This window comes from Pollachius pollachius (assembly GCF_949987615.1).
Source record: "Pollachius pollachius genome assembly, chromosome: 2".
NCBI lineage: Eukaryota > Metazoa > Chordata > Actinopteri > Gadiformes > Gadidae > Pollachius > Pollachius pollachius.
This window is the reverse complement of record NC_136935.1, coordinates 48,722,349-48,740,328: the sequence shown is the minus strand read 5'-3', so window position 1 is coordinate 48,740,328 and position 17,980 is coordinate 48,722,349. Positions and strand designations below refer to the sequence as shown.

Below are 17,980 nucleotides of genomic sequence, written 5' to 3'. Positions count from 1 at the left end.
GTTGTCTGTCTCACTGCCATGTTGTTTGGCTGACAGCAATGTTGTCTGTCTCACTGCCATGTTGTCTGTCTCACCAGCATGTCTGTCTCACTGCCATGTTGTCTGTCTCACCGCCATGTTGTCTGTCTCACCGCCATGTTGTCTGTCTCACCCCCATGTTGTCTGTCTCACCCCCATGTTGTCTGTCTCACCCCCATGTTGTCTGTCTCACCCCCATGTTGTCTGTCTCACCCCCATGTTGTCTGTCTCACCCCCATGTTGTCTGTCTCACCCCCATGTTGTTTGCCTCCACTACCCTTTGCAGGTTTGTTCGTCTGCCCCCTCTGTGTCTACTGACCCCAACGTGGGGCCTTGGGGTAGGATCAAGCCAGCGGTGTCATGTCTACGGTTCATGTGTGCATAGCGCCCCGTGCACATGCGCAGGGGTTAAAGGCAAAAGAGGGAGTGAGGCGACCGGTTGTTCTGACTCTTCCTTAAAGTGGAATTAAACACCGTGTCAAACCACTTTGAGGACAGGTTGGAGGTCTCTGTGGTTTAGCCTCCCTTCACAGATCTGTCAGGTACACCGACAAGCATGGGGGAGAGAGAGAGAGGGATGGAGAGCGAGAGAGAGAGAGCGCACACACTAGCATGGAGAGCACACACACACACACACACGGAGAGAGAGCACACACACAAGCATGGAGAGAGAGAGCACACACACACACACAGAGAGCACACACACGCACAGACACAAGCACGGAGAGAGAGCACGCACGCACGCACGCACGCACACACGCACGCACACAGCACAAACACACACACACACACACACACACACAAGCCCCCTCCTCCTTGTTCACCTGTCGTGGAGGGTGGGCTGGGCAGGAGGCTCCATGACAGGTGAACAGGGGATTGTAGCCGGCGCTGGGAATGCTCCATCAGCCCCAGGCGTGGAGGTTCACAATCGATAGCGGAAGCATGAGAGCACACAGATAACCTTGTGTATGTGCATGCCTGTATGTATGCGTGTGTCTGTCTGTGTCTGTGTGTGTGTGTGGGAGTGTGTGCGTGTGTGAATGCGTGTGTGTGCGTGAATGCGAGCATGCGCTACTATGTGTTTCTGTGTTTAAAGTGGCTGGGTATCTGACAAGTAAATGCAAGGGTGGAGGTCACAACAGCACTTATCAAGGTCACCGCTCTAGATCCCACAGTCGAAGGAGCAGCTCTGGCAACAGGTCCAACTGCTGAATATTAAAACATTGGCACAAGGCTGAAGAATTCTGTAGATAAGGAGATCACTTCCAAGATACATCGCCAAAATGTTATATAATGTGATCTACAGAAATAGCTTTGCCCTTTGAACAAGGAGCAAGCAAGCAGCAAGATTATTGATCAGGGAGTAGCACTTATTCGACGAGTAACGAACGATAATGTTTCCTCCAATTATTAACTTTAAGCCTTGCTATCATGACCTAGAATAACATTGCTGGCCACGCACGCACGCACGCACGCACGCACGCACGCACGCACGCACGCACGCACGCTTTTCCGGTGCAGCCAGGTTTCCAATTAAAGATGTGGGCTGCTAGCCGAACAAGGGAACGAGAGCAGCCGACAGGAGAGGGAAGCTGATGAGAGAGGGAGAGAGGAGAGGCCCTCCTGCTCCTGTAACGATGCCCGGCCGAGAGAGAGAGAGAGAGTGTGAGCGAGGAGAACCAAAGTCCTGTCGACACACAACACACGACACGTCTGCGTCTGTCTGCATGGTTCTAAGAGAAGTCATATTTGTGTCTTTCATGGCTACTGTGGTGGTAAGATGTTGTGTTCAGGCTTGGTCCAGGGTCGGTCGATAAGTCGCCGCCGAAAGCCGGTGCAGGTGTGAGAAAGAGAAACGGGCATCAGCAGGCTTTTGTACAGAAGCCAGGCCCCCAGAGGACGGAGGCGTCCACGGTGCTTTGAGGAGGGGCAGAGGCTGGAGATCAGATGAGCTGCTGGGAGGTTAGCGGGCCATGAGGCACCGCATCAGTGAGGAGATTGAAATCTTCTGACTATAATGCACTCAAAACTATTTTTCAAAAGACTTTGGCTAAAAGAGAAAAGTTCCACCGCCATAAAAAAAAACACAAAAATAAAAACACCTTTTATGCAGCCTTGCAGCTGTTTTCTGGCCTAGTTCAACGGATCAGTTAAAATTGACTTCTTGATAAAAAACGTTTTTTACTTCTCACACAACAAAGCTACCTGACAAAAGATGTTGGTTGGGAGTCAGTGATTGATGTTTCCATTTAAAACATGCATTGTCCAACAGGAGAATAAATCTATGCTTTATTAGACTGCTAGTCTAACTAAGTCTAACTTACAGCAACAGTGGATTTTAGGTGGAAGGACAAAAAAATACAAAACAGTAACCATGCCTTTCTCTCCACAAACCAGAGCAAATATGTTCCGAGCTGGATTGAGTCATGTATTTGTATAAGTTTATAAGATTCAAGGTTAAAAAAATGAAAAAGGTTATCAGGTTGTGGTGAGCTGTATTGACAGAGACAAATAGGTTTTACATAGAGCCAGTGGAATCGACAAACACTTCACAATTTACACCGGAGTTAAAAACTAGAAAATCACTACAAAAAACAACAACACTTACAAAATAGGATTCAGTAGCTTTGTAACACAAAAGAAAAACCAAGAGAAAGCCAGCTCCAAAAGCAAAAGAGCCTCTGGTCTGCATGAACTAGTGCACTGCAAGCAGACCTCCAAGAGTTGCAGCAAGAGCGATAAGCTCTGCTCAAGAGAGAGCAATTAGAGCCCTGCATATAAAAGGGGGTGTGGAGAAGGGTGAGGGGGAGGGTAAGTGGGGCACCCATTTAAATGAACGCTGGAGAGCGGCAGGGGGAGGACATTAATGATCTACAAGGAGGGCAGGCTCACTAATTGTGCGGAGGGTAATCCCGGGAAGGTCCCTGGAATCAAAAGCAATCAAGGCGCAAATGGTGGACAAAGTGCCCTGATTGACTGCACAATGATGTGGGAAGGAAGAGAGAGGCAACGTTATTGGCTGCCTAATGGCTGTGTCGCGGTGACACTTAAACCCAATACTGTAGTGGAAGGCAAATGGATGCAAGATGTTAAAAAATTATATCATGTTTGGGAAGCATTAGTGAATTCACCGTCTAATTGTTAAAGGCTTTACACATTTAATGGCTGAGGAGCACTGAGACTTTGCAGGCCATGCAGAATACATCTCAATTTACTGGGCAGTGAATGTTGTTTGGGTTTGGAAAGTTTTAGCAGTCTAGGAAATGCATTGTTTTGGGGATTCTACGGCTTCCAGGAAACAATACTTTGAGCTTTGATCAAAAATATCAAAAAAGGAGTCAAGGGGAGAGAAATGTTATCTCAGAGTTTCTATTCCATTTCAGGTCGGATTGTTTTTCTTGTTTCCAAGCTGACAAAATAAAGTGCTGTATTTTTATGGCATTCCTTTATCAAGATTCATAGAATTATGTTCAAGTCAAAGTACATATAAAAAACTATAAAAACAGCATTTGAGTGCACAGAACATCGTAGACAAAATATAGTAAAGTCATGCTCATCCTCAGCATAAGAGTTAAGTATTTTACCGTTTCCAGATTGAGTCGTCAGCTCATGTACACTTGTGGTTGGAAACTCTATACGGATAATCTTGTGTACACATTAACGTGACTTGGATGTATAAATGCAGGCAGCGCGTGCATTCAGAAGCAGGAGAACCAGTAGAAGGCAGCTGGGCGGGCGGTAAAAGGGTGGATTCAGCTCAACCCATTATATTTCATACATGTCAAGGACCTGAGCAGATGGAGTCCCTCCAACGTGAGCTACCTGAGTCACTTCCTGTCTTCCTATGTGCATCCTCTTCAGAGCTCAGCTCCAGTGCACCCAGGCTAGCTCAGAGACACACGTGCACACTCTAGGATTACGCACGCATCATTCAGTGTTGACTTGTCCACCACGTGGACTGAAAAGATACAGCTAAGACACCAGTACCACGTGCAGATCTTTCAGAATTGTAGAGGTTTTTTGGTGTTTGTATCAAGGCAAAACGCCTCAATCGGAAATGTACAATTATCTTTCACGACAAATGATATTTTTATTTGGATCTATTTACCATCTTGGGCCACTGCTGAATGCCATTTGCCTGAAGAAGACCCACCCGGGTCGAAACACTGCAGCACCATTAAACATGTGGGGGAGACAGCCGTGTACAGGAGCCTCATTCTTTTGAGTTATAACTCCGCCATGGTGCTCAGCAGCATAGTCCTGTTTCTTATGACATTTATTCTTTATCCTTATCCGCAGCGTCTTGCATTATCATGTGAAACCACTTGGAAAGTGATGCTAATTAAATATGTATGTAAAACAGGCCAAAGTGAGTAGTGAAAGGAAGGGAGATGACAGGAAGTGCAGGTCAGGCCGGGGGGAAGGAGGGGCGAGAGGAGGAGGAGGAGGAGGAGAAGAGAGCCGTGATTAGTCGGTTGGAAAATAGGGAGAAGTCTGTGCCGTTGTTCTTTAAGACAGAGCCACTTAAAAAGCAGGAGAGCACTTCTCTTTGGGTAGGTTCACTAGGAATGTCATGGATGTCAGGAGAAGCTAGTGTTGGGAGGGGGGAGTTGCTCTAATGTGCTCCCTGAGGTCACTTCCTGCCTGTGTAGCTGGTGTCTGCACAGCCCCATTGCACTCAAGCAAGCCCAGAGACACACATGCACACGTTGGGATCATAGCTATTATCATGCAGTGGTTATATGTCCAAAACTTGAACTGATAAATGATTGGGAGGATACCACTCCCACGTGTGTGTACTGCAGAATTTGCAACATAATTAATTTCTCATGACAAAATTACTCAATTGAAAATGTTATTATGTAGTATATTGTTGTCCTTTCATATTTCCCCAAAATATTATTAGTCTATACTTAACCATGGTGCTCAGCACAGGGTCAGCTTGGCAAGTAAGATACAACTTATAGTTTGAGACTCAATTGAAAATGTTCTTATGTTATTCTTTGCTATTTCCTCTAAAATAATATTTGGGTATACTTAACCATGGCTCTAAGCACAGGGTAAGCTGAGCTAACTGGGTAAAACTTTAGTTTGAGACTCCTTTGTAGGGCGAACAAAGCGCTTTGCAGCATCGTTCAGGTAGCTGTTCCCCAAGCAGCAGTAAAGCCTCCGACTCATTTATCTTTATAGCCTTGTGTATTTTCCATCTGCCGGAACACTTTTTTCTGTGCACTTATTGATCTGGAGCAGCAGCAGTCCATAGAGTATCAGTGTTGTTCTAGACGGCCTAACCTGCCTCTCCTCACTAGAATATTAGGGTGAAGATGAATAGAAAATGGTGTCGGCTACTAAGAACTGGTGGCCCCCCTTAGAACAAATCTATTAGCCGGGGGTTTGATTCAGAAAATCAGGGCCGTTTCCTTGGGAAAAACAAGTGACCGCGGAGGGGGGAGGTGATTGTGAACACAGGTTATACCCACAGGGAAAGTGGACGAGAGAAGCCGTAAAAGCAAAATCAAGGACTTTGAGGCAAAGGGCGGAGAGAACGAGTTAGTGGGCAAAAGCTGGCGTTTCTTCCTCAGTTTCTCTATCCACAAGGGCAAACCTGTGAGCGCAGCGGCAAATAAAGAGATTAATTTGTTGAAGTGGTGACTTTTTGAGCTCCTCCGAGCACTGACTGTGGCAGCCGAAGAACGAGGATGAATGGGGATTCAAGCAGGGAGGACGAGTACACAGTAAACAAGAACAGTTGCTTTGACACGTTAATGTACGCTCCTTTCTGAATGACAACCGTTGGATTCGATAAAGGATCACTTAAAAGGGGTGATATCATGCTTTTTAGACTTTTACCTTTGCTTTCGACTGTTATAACGCATGCATAAATGCTTACGTCTGATAAGATAAAAAAATCTACGTCTGAGCCAGGGGGAGTATTCACGCCCACCAAGAATGCCGCTCCAAAAGAATAATGGAAAGTGTGCAAAACAGCTTGTTTGCGCTCAAACTTCACTTCTGTATTGGTGTGATGTCAGACTGTGCAGTGGGCAGGGAAGTCATGCCTCCCGGCTGTTAGCCACACCCCCAAACAAATCTGTTTACAGCAGTAGCTGGTGGGGTTCGGTTAGCCGGCAATGTTTTTGTTGTTGACCAATCGCAACAGAGTAGGCGTGCTGACCAATCACAGCAGACTGGGCTACCCGAGAGGGGGATATTTATTGAAAGACGCTGAAATTGGTTTTGCAGAAATGAACAGTGCGGGAATAATAAAGGGTACGTCTATCATACCGGGATGTAACCCCAATCTAGTAGTACCCCAAATGCAATTATTAACCCCAAAAAAGCATGATATGAGATCTTTAAACAACTACTCCTGTCATTATCAAGAGCCCGAGATATCCGTTGGGCTTTCGACGACACGAACATCCAATCCGTAACTGCTGTGAGTTTCACCTACTCATCGATTCGTCTTTTGCTGGAATCACTGCATTGCCGTAGTAACATCTGGTGCTGGGCTCGTTAGGCATGTGGCTCCACATAACCCCGACCAGCGCTGCTCGGATTGTGTTCTATAGTGGCTTATTTATGACGTTATCAGCAGTACTAGTAAAAAAAAAAAAATCAAATCCATTCTCTAAGCACATTGTTATGGACGGCCCGGTGTGCCCAGAGCTGAGCCTGTACGTTCGTCGGCACGCTAGTGAGCCGCTTCTCCCACAGGGGTCAGCGGAGAGCGCAGAGGGATCCCCAGTACACTGCCACGGTGAGGGGGATTGAATTAAGCCAGAGAACAACATGCGTTTACTAGCCTCCAGGCGTCCTCATTAAAGGGTAATTAAGGTGTGGCGGTGCAGGAATCGCAGCTCCCCACCTCCATCGCATTGGCAGAACGTAAATGCTTTACTAACATGTAAAGAATCACTGCAGGCTATATTTGTAGAGGGTGCTGAAAGCATTGCTATCGGGAACACAAGGTGGTTTGAATCACCTGTTCAGTGAGCATTGAGGTTACATGATTATTTGAATTGATGGTGTGTGTGTGTGTGTGTGTGTGTGTGTGTGTGTGTGTGTGTGTGTGTGTGTGTGTGTGTGTGTGTGTGTGTGTGTGTGTGTGTGTGTGTGTGTGTGTGTGTGTGTGTGTGTGTGTGTGTGTGTGTTAGGGATGGGCAAAACGATTCTTTTTCCGGAAATCAGTTCTTTCAGTTCCGTTCACTATCACGATTCGATCGTTTGATTCGTTTGTTTGATTCGTTCGTTGACAGAGAATCTCACAGGTGTCTGAAATTAAAGTTTTCAGTCACGGTGCGCTCGGAAAACAAAAAGAGCAAATTTCTGTAGCATTGTATATTTTATTTACGTGACCATATTTTTGTTTTATGTAAAAAAATATATATAAATCAAAGAATCGGTTCTCTTGTTTTGGGAATCAGTTCTTGTCGTTCACCTTCGGGATTCGTTCGTTGTGAACGAATCATTCGCCACCGACCCATCCCTAGTGTGTGTGTGTGTGTGAGAGAGTTAGATGCATATGCATTGGAAAACATGTGCATAAACGTAGCATGACACCTTTCCAGAAGACGTTGGCCTCTCATTTGATTTGGGTGTTGCTTGGGCATTTAGTGAGTGATGCTCAAAGCCAATCATAGGCCGAAGGCTTTAGCTGCAGCATACTGATAAATAATGTAAGTATCTTGTAGAGGAGAGAACAGCATGGTTATACACACACACACACACACACACACACGATGAGGTAAGAGACTGTATGGATATGCAAGAGATTAAAGAGGCAGTGGAAAAGGGTGCCAAACAACTGATATTCGTAATGAGCCATAATACCATCAAGGTATGGGAACAGGGCTCATTTACATCTCACCTGCCTCCCAACATCTATTGAACCATGCAGAGAATTCCCAAAGCTAATCTACAGAGAGAGCCGTGAGGGAGAGGGGGAGGGAGTGAGAAGGAGGGAGAAAGAGGGGAGATATTAAGGGCGACATACAAAGACAAAATGGAGTCTTTGGGTATACATGGGCGTCTTGAAAGAGAATAGGGGAGAAGAGCAAGCACACTGCATTGTAAAAAGAAAAAAGGCTCGATCTTTACAAGGTGCTTTTCATTTAAAGCTCCCATATTGTGTTTTTTTTCTGATGCCTTGGGTCTTTACGTTTGTGATGTCTATATCCCAAAAAACTGTTTTGGAAGTGGGTGTGGTTATGTTAATAAGGACTGCTCTGATTGGCCGCCTCACTGCAAGGTTTGGCAGAGGCGGAAAACAGAGATAAACAAGTTTAACAGAGCCGCTTACTGTAAAGATGGATGCCACTCCAAAATCAACAGTGAGAGCGTACATATTTGAGCTTCCACTGAGAAGAATCCGGCAGAATGAATGCGCACACACACAAACACACACACCACCCACGCTAATTCTTTAGCAACACAAAACTGAGCATGCCATGTTTATTATATTAATATTACACAGCCGTTCTAAGGCTGATCCCAACTCCCACTCACGGTCAGAGAGGTAAAAATGGCTGCCGGGAAACCAGAAGAGGAGCACTACACCAAGTCAATTGTTAAACTCGCGACCTTCATGTAAAACAGGACTTGACCTTGAACGTCACCATGGGACACAAGCACTTGACCTGAACAAGGAGGGCACAAAGACATCCTGGTCATGTGTGGAATAACGGACAGGTGTCCCCTTAACCCTGGTTTCTGTTTTTTGGTATAAAGGCTGGCAGCACAGAGATATGCATTATATTATTCTCATACTTCGTGGATCAGGCTAAAGCTGATCCACCATTGTTTTATCAAAAGCGACTTACGACCATTCATACACACAGACGGCGGAGTCCACCATTACATTTCCATTTAGCAGAAGCTTTTAGCCATAGCAGCTAACAATAAGTACATTTGTCAGAAAGAAGTCATAGAAACAAGTGCCAAGCACTAACAATCGCTAGGTTAACCCATTCCTCGTATACAACAAAGACAGCAAGGATAAGACGCTACACAATGTTAAGTACTATTTTTAAGTGCAAGGACGTACAACATATAATAAGTGAGTACATTAAGTCCCAGCCATTTTTGCAACATACAATATAACCCATTCAGGACGACAGCAAGCACGTCGGGAGCTGTCAGGGTTAGGCGTCTTGCTCAGGGACACGTCAACACTCTAGAATCGAACTAACAACCTTCCGGTTACAAGTCAGACCCCCTAGCTGACCCCCCATAGATGTGCACTGTTGTTAACACAAATCTGAAAACAAAGAGCAGCACAATGAAGTCACAGGGTTAAACAGAGGTTGAAGTAGACCATCAACTTTGATCGAGAGTGTAAATGAAGGCAGCCGACAGAGAACGTTTTTTTTGCAGCAGAAGCAAGACGGTGCCGGCCTTTGTCTGAGATCACATTGACAGCATATCTCACTTCAGTAAATGTCATATTTCCAAGGGAAACATCGATGGATGAGTCATTAGCGCTGGACAAACCATAGGGGGAGGGCGGCGAGTCGATGGCTCAGGATGAGATTGGATCGTGCAGAAGTGACATAGCGTCGATTGAGAGACAAGAAGCAAACGAAGAAGCACAAAGAGATTTATGAAAACGAGGCTGAAGCGAAACGCGCAGCCGCCGGAGCCTTCCGGAGAGCAGTTATGTGCAGTTCATTTAAGGTTGGCCTTGACTTCCCTTTAGGCTGGTCCTTTGAAAGATATGCATGAGGAGGACAGTTTGTTCCCAACCAACACCTGTTGCACTCCTATCTATTAGGGGTGGTAATCACAGGGTATCTCACGATACGATACACGATGCATGGCACACGATACCGAAAATATCGTGATAAAGCGATAATGTGCGATAATTAATATATTGTTAGACAATCATATAACCTATAAAAGGTAAAGTGCTGGATTTTTGTCTTTAATCATGGTCCAAACTGTGTTTTTTAGATTGACAGAACTACTATTAATGCAAATGAGTATAAAAAATAAAACACATTCCTTTATAAAAGGCACATTAAAAGCTCAGAGGAGGAATGAAGTATCGGCGCTGGGAGCAGGGAAATCGGTTTAGAGCGCCTTATTTGATTAATTAAAATATAAATATTTGTCGCCAGCGTATCGATTCTCATATCGCACTAAGAAGGGCGACGATATATCACCGTACCGATTATTCGCCCAACCCCTACTATCCATCCTACAATGAGAAGCTTTCTCATGCGGCCCTACTATCCTCCTGGAAATGAGGAACGAGAGAGAACGAGATCTTCATTCCCGGCCGCCCAGGAGATCGTATTCATTAGCACAAAACAATGTTTTCGGAGAAAACTATCAAAATACACCACGGTGTGATTTCTCCCATCATAAGATGCCTCTGATACATGGGTTGGCCAATTCGTACTCCTGAGAACCCAGACTCCCTTTCCTCTAATGTTGCATTATCTGCGTCTTTGACTTCCTTTTTCTGTTCCCTTGCTGTTCGGGCTGTTATTCCTCAATTCCTCATACCTCTCTCAACAAGCGGCACCGCCCCAAATAATACGCAATATTACCCGTCGTCCATCACAATCTCAGGAGACGTCAGGCATAGTTTCCCGTGCCAACATTTGGATCTCTGCCCGTTTCCAATAAACACGATTTAAGTCATCTATGATCAGGTCTCCTCCCCTCACTCCCAGCCCCCCCCCCCCCCCCCCCCCCCCCCCCAATTGCACAGACCCCCTTCCGGCTTTGGGTCCAGGTAGGGTGAGGTATGTTTAGTGTCGCTGGTCGAGGGCAGCTCTGGCCATCTGCTGCTGCTCCAGAGAGTACCGGTGTAACAGACTGAATAATCAGACGTGAACAGGGAGAGAGAAAGCAACGAGCCTTGAGGCATGCGTATACCTAGACTCTGGTTTTCAGACGATGCGGTATGAACAGGTGCAAGAACGGCAAAACAATGACAGTTCCAAGACATTAATCTGACAGGAAAAAGATGAAGCACCTGAAACGAGACTCTAAAACATAACCGTACCCAAATCATGTAATCTAACCCAAAAACGAACAGCAAATCCTTCAACCTCAACATATAACAAAACCAAAACCCTAAATCAAATCCTGTAATCTATCCCTTAAACAAAAACCAAACCCTAAAGCCTAACCAAACCCTGTAATCTAACCTGGAATCCTAAAACCTAACCCTAAACAAACCCTTAAACCTCTCCAAAAAACAAAGCCTAAGCAAATCCTGTACTCAAACCCTTTAACAAAGAACAAACCCTAAAGCCTAATCCTAACCTAACCCTGAAATCTAACTGTAAAAAAATAAATAAAACATACCATTTATTCATTTCTCATTCTGAGGCCGTCACTGTTTATCAGTGTTAAAAGCAAGGATAACCAGATGGTGGAAACATTGAAACGTTCCTTGTTCATAGGCTACCTGTAATACACTTTTTATAAATGTATTGACATGTTGTCGTGTAGGCTTTTTGACTGTGTTATTCTTTATATTTGTATACCTTCTTCACACGGTACTTACCAGGCCTTTGTGTATTTCTTCTGAGGTAAGAGAAGTGAATGACCTTGAGAAGTTCGACCTTGAGAAGTTCGACAATAAGAAAGAATGTCTTACATCTACTGAGGCCTAGCATACAATCTTGACGATTGTGAATACAAACAGTATTTTGTACAGTAAATTTATATACCGTTTAAAAATGTGTACAACGGCTCCAGTGTAAAAAGTTACCCGAATTGATCTTAGAGAAGGCAATGAAGAGTTCAAATCATTATCGTTAAATCTTGTTAGGGAAGATATTCACAGCTTTCCACCGCAATAAAATCGTTAGCGTGGCGCTTGTTTATGATGAAGGCAGGTCCAAATTCACACAATGGCCTCTTCATTCAGACTGCGGCAACAGACTTCTCTTCACAAATCCACCTCTTTAGCCCATGGACTGCATCTGTTAATCACAGGGCCAGGTTTGTAGCAGCCTCTTTAAAAAGTGCATGTCCTTGGTTACGTGCACATTGAACTAAACTAAACTTTTGTGACATCCAATTGATGGTAGCGCATTTACCATCCTAACACCTGGACAGACAACGCTGTCTCCTTGTTCTTTATTCACGCACAAAGGGGTCTCAGCTAGTGAATGTTGTCTGCTACTTCAGTGAGCAAAGAAAGTGACCCTCGGCCAATAGGAGCAATGCAAACATATTTGACACAAAACCAAACATAAGTGCATTGAAAAGTTTCTACATTTATAAAAGAGCCATATGAAACACAGAGGTACAATATGTGGATATTTGAATTGAATGCCCATTGTGTCAAATCTTGAGAATACATTTCAGGTAAATGCTTTCATTTCACTTGGAAGTGGAATTGCCATCAAGGACAGTCCATACAATCGAGGTACATAGATTTGAATGTCGAGCAGGTTAAGTGCCATTGTGTCAGGGACTCCTGACACAAAGACACACGAACTAATCCTCAAAGAAATGCAGAAAACCAAAAGGATGTTTGGTGGCAGCCTGCATATCTTTAACCCATTTGTACCGCCGCGAAGCAGCCGGTACAAATAGGTTAACATAAACCATGTTTAAACATGACAATAAATGATGCATCAAATTAGTTTTGTGCATATGTGGTTTATCGAGGCTCTTCAACTCGTTGACCGAGATTTAGATTTGAACGTCTTTATTCCACGTCTCTTCCGCTCTCATATCCACACGCAGAAAATTATGTTAATGCTGATCGTGAAATACAATAAACCCAGGCACGCCGGAGTGGCGGCCCTCAGGGTCCCATAAACCAAATCACTTCCTGTGTCGTTGCATTGTGGTGAATTCCATCGCTTGCAGAAAGAAAATCAATTTTTTTAATTTGTATCAAATCAGAAAAATCTCAGCGGTGACACACTGTGTATGTTTGCGTGTCTTTGCACGTGTGTGTGCGTGTCTTTGCATGTGTGTGTTTCTGTCTTTGCACACGTGTGTGCGTGTCTTTGCATGAGTGTGTGTGTACATTTGTGTACGTTCATGTTAGGGCTGAGAATTGATAAGTTATTATCAAAATCAATGCCATTGTCGATTCTGCCTATCGATCCAATTCCTTCGTCAATTCTCTTACAGATTCCTGAGTAGTTCATTGAGTGGCAAAAAAGGAGTTATACACAGTCTTCTTCACCAAAAGAAACCATTTTATTTTCTACATGCTGAACAACACCATGACAGGAAATAGAGTAGAAAGAAAATATAGTCTAAATAAATTAAGACGGATGCAATAAATAAGTAATAGAAAAAACAGGAAGACATTTAACAATTGAACATGCTAAATTATGATTTAACACTGCTTTTCTTAAAAAGGATATTGTAAATGAAGTAACAGTTGACATACACAAGTCCACTTTAGAAAAATTGTCATGTAGGCCTAGATAAAACTTTAATATACATGCTGATGATTTAACTTGAGAAACTTTAAGGTTAACTGAAAGCTTAAACCAAATGTCATTAAATTATAGTTTAACACTCCTTTTTTAGAAAGGGATATAAAATGTAAACGAAACAGTGAACATACGTAAGGATGTTAGCCTTTCACAACAAACTTGGTCACTGCCCGCTGACATTCGTGCAACTTCTCCTCATTCCACCTAGCTCCTGGACCGTGAGCAGCTAGCGTGAAAGGGCTAACTAGAGCCGATCGTCAAAGAAGGACATAGTGCCTGTTTGACTCGTACGCAGGCTTTTGAACACATGGCATTCTTGGCACTTAATTCCATGCTGGGTAGACAAATGTTTTAGCATTTTGCTGGTATTTGCACCCTTACACGATATTACAGCATTGCACTGATTACACACGGCAGCCTTTTCGTTGCGTTTGGTGAAATGGAGCCAGACTTTGGATCGCTTCCTCCTCTCCGTGATGCTGCCTTGTTGTTTGAACTTCGGTCGTCGGCGCGCGCAAGGGTCGTCGCAGAGAGGAGGGTCGTCGCAGAGAGAGTGACGCGATCGATGTACCGCGACGCGAATTCTCGAGTAAACCGGAAAACGTGGTGCGGAGTCGTTAAGAAGAACCGATAACGTCGGAGGCGTAGAATTCCGATTGGAATCGGTTAGTTGGAGCCGGTTCTGAGCACGAACCGGTTCTCGGTTCCCACCCCTAGTTCATGTGCACCTTTGCGCAAGCCCGTGTGTGCTGTGTGGGCGCCAGGATTCGTGTGCGGGCGCGTACTCACTCTTGGCTGCCAGTTCTCGTACTGCTTCTGCAGGTTGGCTCCAATGGTCTCCAGGGCCTTCTGGGGACTCATTGACAGAGGATCTGGCAGACGGCACAAAAAGTGTAAACACAGCATGACCGTGCAAAGCGCCCTCACCCCAGCGCTGCAGCTCTCCCTGCATCACAACAACACCAGACTGTGGACCAAAAAGCTCGCCGAGAACCACACCAATGCATAATTCAGAAGGAAGACTTTGTTGAGATGAGTGCAGAGAAAATGTCTCATGACTCGGCGGCTGAGTCCTAACACGACTCAAAACCTCGATTTGCAACCATAATGGCGGGATCGCAGACACTGAACAATTCACAACAGCTTTGCGTTACACAAGGAGACATGGAGCCGCGCTTATTCCAATATTGTTTCCTCCTCGGTAAGCCACAGCTCTAGAACAATTGCCCAAACGCACAGGAAGAAAAAATAGAGAGGAAATCAATGGGGCAGAAGGGATTGCAGTATATGGATGGGGCATATATAAAATTCTGCTCAGTAGGCAGAGAATAACGTATTGACAGAATAGCGGGGGATATTGATACCCTTCATGCACAGACAATTAAACCACTGCTGAGATGATAAATTGAAGCCTTGTTTTGAGAATATGCATCATTTCCACAACAAGGGGGTTTTGAGTGTGTGTGTGTGTGTGTGTGTGTGTGTGTGTGTGTGTGTGTGTGTGTGTGTGTGTGTGTGTGTGTGTGTGTGTGTGTGTGTGTGTGTGTGTGTGTGTGTGTGTATAACATTATTGCAGACACAACAGTATTTTTGAGCCCTGTGATTCACATATTCATTCATATGCGCTGGGTTCAATGCCCAATATCATCAGAATTTTCTTTCGGCACAATTTTCTGAAGCACTAGGTACGAGCAAATGCAGAGAACTCTAGAAAAGTTGAACCCTTGATATAAACGGTCTTGAAGGACATGGAGGAAGAGTCCCTTCTCTAAAGAGACTACTTCCTCCTTTGTCTGTGCTTTGTCTGTCAGGTATTCGATTCTTCAGAGGTTCTTGTTGGGATAAACTTCCTGCACATTACATTAACTTCAAATTCAACAATTTTGCACTATAACAGTTGGCCTGAAATTCTTCAGACAAATAAGTTTGCCGTGTTTATTTCCTCCCCTTCACTCAGTTTTGCATGCATACATACATATTTTAGATGTTACATTAAATTAAATCACATAAAGAAAATGATAAGATAAGATCAGAAACCTGGCAAGATGATATATGACATAGATATGCATATATGGACCATACATAAATAAGTTGAGTGAGTGAGTCATTCATGTTCTCACCTATCCAGCATTCCAGCCTGGCACAAGGGGAGGTCTTCACGACGTCGGGAGGGTCCACTCCCACGTTGAGACACAGCACCAAGGCCACGCTCACCGTCTTCATCTGGAGGAGACACAACCAACCACAATAATGTCAGAATAACATTAACAAGTACTTCATGGACAGATCAGTAGCAGTAAGTAAGCAGATGATGTTAGGGTACAGTTTGAGATTGATGTCTTCACCGCACTTGGCCAGACTTACTAGGAGGTGAAGTGATTTCACTTTCAGTTTCAGCCTTCCATAGATGTTTTTTACTTAGCCTTGATCTATCTTAAATTTTAATTATTAAATAAAACACAGTATTATAAATGTATTTTAACACTATTAGTGACATCCACTATTTCTAATTAATTTTACCTATTTAATTTGTCATTGCTTTTATCCCAAATGATTTTCTCCAGTGTCTAATTGCAGATCATTACTTTTGATTCTACACTAAGAGGGGAACAATCAATTTGGATATTTATTTAGGCTGTTATAGGAAAAACAAACATAAAATAAGACTAGAAGAGGATTTTTCTAATAGTTGAAGGTGCCGAAAATCCCCTAGAAGTTGCCCCACTGAGTAGACCACCATCCTGGTCCTCCTGGCGTACCGTCTACACTCCTGCTACGGCCTGCCCTGCCTGAAGTAGGAGGCTGCTGATACACCGCAGTGTGCCTCCCAGGCTGACCTGCTCCTGGACCAACAGTGTGTCTCTGTCACTTGTATACAGGTTAGTAGTGTCTCCAAGTCTCCTGGAGCCCGGTGTAGCCCAGAAACGGAAGCCCACCGGGATAGAGACGGAGTCGGGTAAACAATCTCTGAAACAGAACAACCATCGATCCTCCGGGCCCGGATCACGCACGCACACACACACGTCACACGCGCGCGCACACACACACACACACACGTTCCTTCAGCACTGGCCAAACATGTTGAATAAAAAACAGGAGTACACAAGTACACCCAGAAAGACGGAAACGTTTAGCATGTTTCCTTAGGCCCAACGAGCTTCCAAGCTGCCCAACATATGCACTCCACTAATTGCTTATGCTCACAAAATATCAGGCGGTCTGGGATAATATTTCACCCAAACAATGACATCGATATGCACTGAAAAACCAGAGATCAGTCTCACTGAGTCTTCATTGCGTGACAGGAGACCTTTTTAGGCAGCCAAGCTCCTAACGCAACCGCAGTCCTTTTAATTCAGCTGCCTCCTCAGCGATTCGGCATTGGCTACCGATGCCAACCGGCCCCATACCGACAATCAAGAACACCCCTGCGTTCCAACACCTACCCATACAACCATGGTAGTTAGTATACCACGTCGCATGTCAAAACACATAGCATGGCAAATGCGGTACACCAAAAATGTCAGGATGTTGCACTACATCCGGTCGCGTTTCGCCGTAGGCAACGCAGCAGGCTGTCGGCTATTCTGCCCCACGATCCTCTGCAGCAGGAGACACGTCACATCGACTGAGCCAACGATACTCGCTGGGTGGCACTACCGGTGTGCTCATCAGTGGAATCACGGGTAACAGATACTGTACTGCAGCGACTAGTGAGGTTAGCTGAAGTAAAAAGAAAAAAGTGTGTGATTTCGGAACGTAGGACATCTCTTCGATATCCTCCGTTGTTCCTGGGTGTGCGTCACGCTGAAGATTACCTCACGTTATTTTCATGCTGCATCACTATGACGACCTTGACATTGAGGGGGAGGGGGGGGTGATATCTTCAGCTGATATCTGCAGTGGAAAATGAGGTACCTTGGGACCAAAGCAAGTTGAGAAGAGATGAGCCAGGTATCAGGTAATGTATAAAAGCCATAAGCTATTTTTATATTTGCGTGATTTGTTTTTTCGCAATTCAGCACGCACGCACACACGCACGCACGCAGGCACGCACGCACGCACGCACACGCCACCTCAGTGACGCTTGAAGGTTCGTCATCCGGTCAGAAATAGACCTTCTCCAGGTGAGACTCGCACCACCTGACAATCACCAACAAATCCCTGGACCACAGCCGAACCATGAAGGTCTGTCTAGCTTTACTTTGGAAAGGTGTGACATCCCACACATGCTATAAGGCGCTGATGAGGTTTGTTTTGCTCCGACTCTGTGACTCAGGACCCTTGTGCATCCTGTGCCTGACGTCCAGACTCCAGAGCGGATGTCAGTTATGTTCCCTCATGTCCTGCATCATTAAGGGTGGGCAGGGTCATGATTCTGTGATGTCAAATGTTGAGGAACACAAGGTTCAGCTATAACAGCATTTGATACGAGCGTCCTGTAATCAAGATAGTCCTCACAGTCCATGTCACAACAAATCGCTTCATTGCAAAATTATTCCACAGTGCACCGGCGCGGAAGGAAGGTTTTAGATTAA

General features: G+C 44.8%; 1 protein-coding gene across 3 annotated transcripts in view; it reads right to left on the bottom strand.

Moving 5' to 3' along the window:
• rptor (regulatory associated protein of MTOR, complex 1) overlaps positions 1-17,980 on the bottom strand; it is a 151,651-nt gene that overhangs the window by 122,371 nt on the left and 11,300 nt on the right. For all 3 annotated transcript variants that reach the window (XM_079730641.1, XM_079730643.1, XM_079730642.1), the window contains exons 3-4: positions 15,563-15,665; positions 14,232-14,314 (exon numbers count right to left, since the gene is read on the bottom strand). In XM_079730641.1, coding sequence (XP_079586767.1) covers positions 14,232-14,314; positions 15,563-15,665 — 186 coding nt within the window. The remainder of the gene's footprint in view (positions 1-14,231; positions 14,315-15,562; positions 15,666-17,980) is intronic.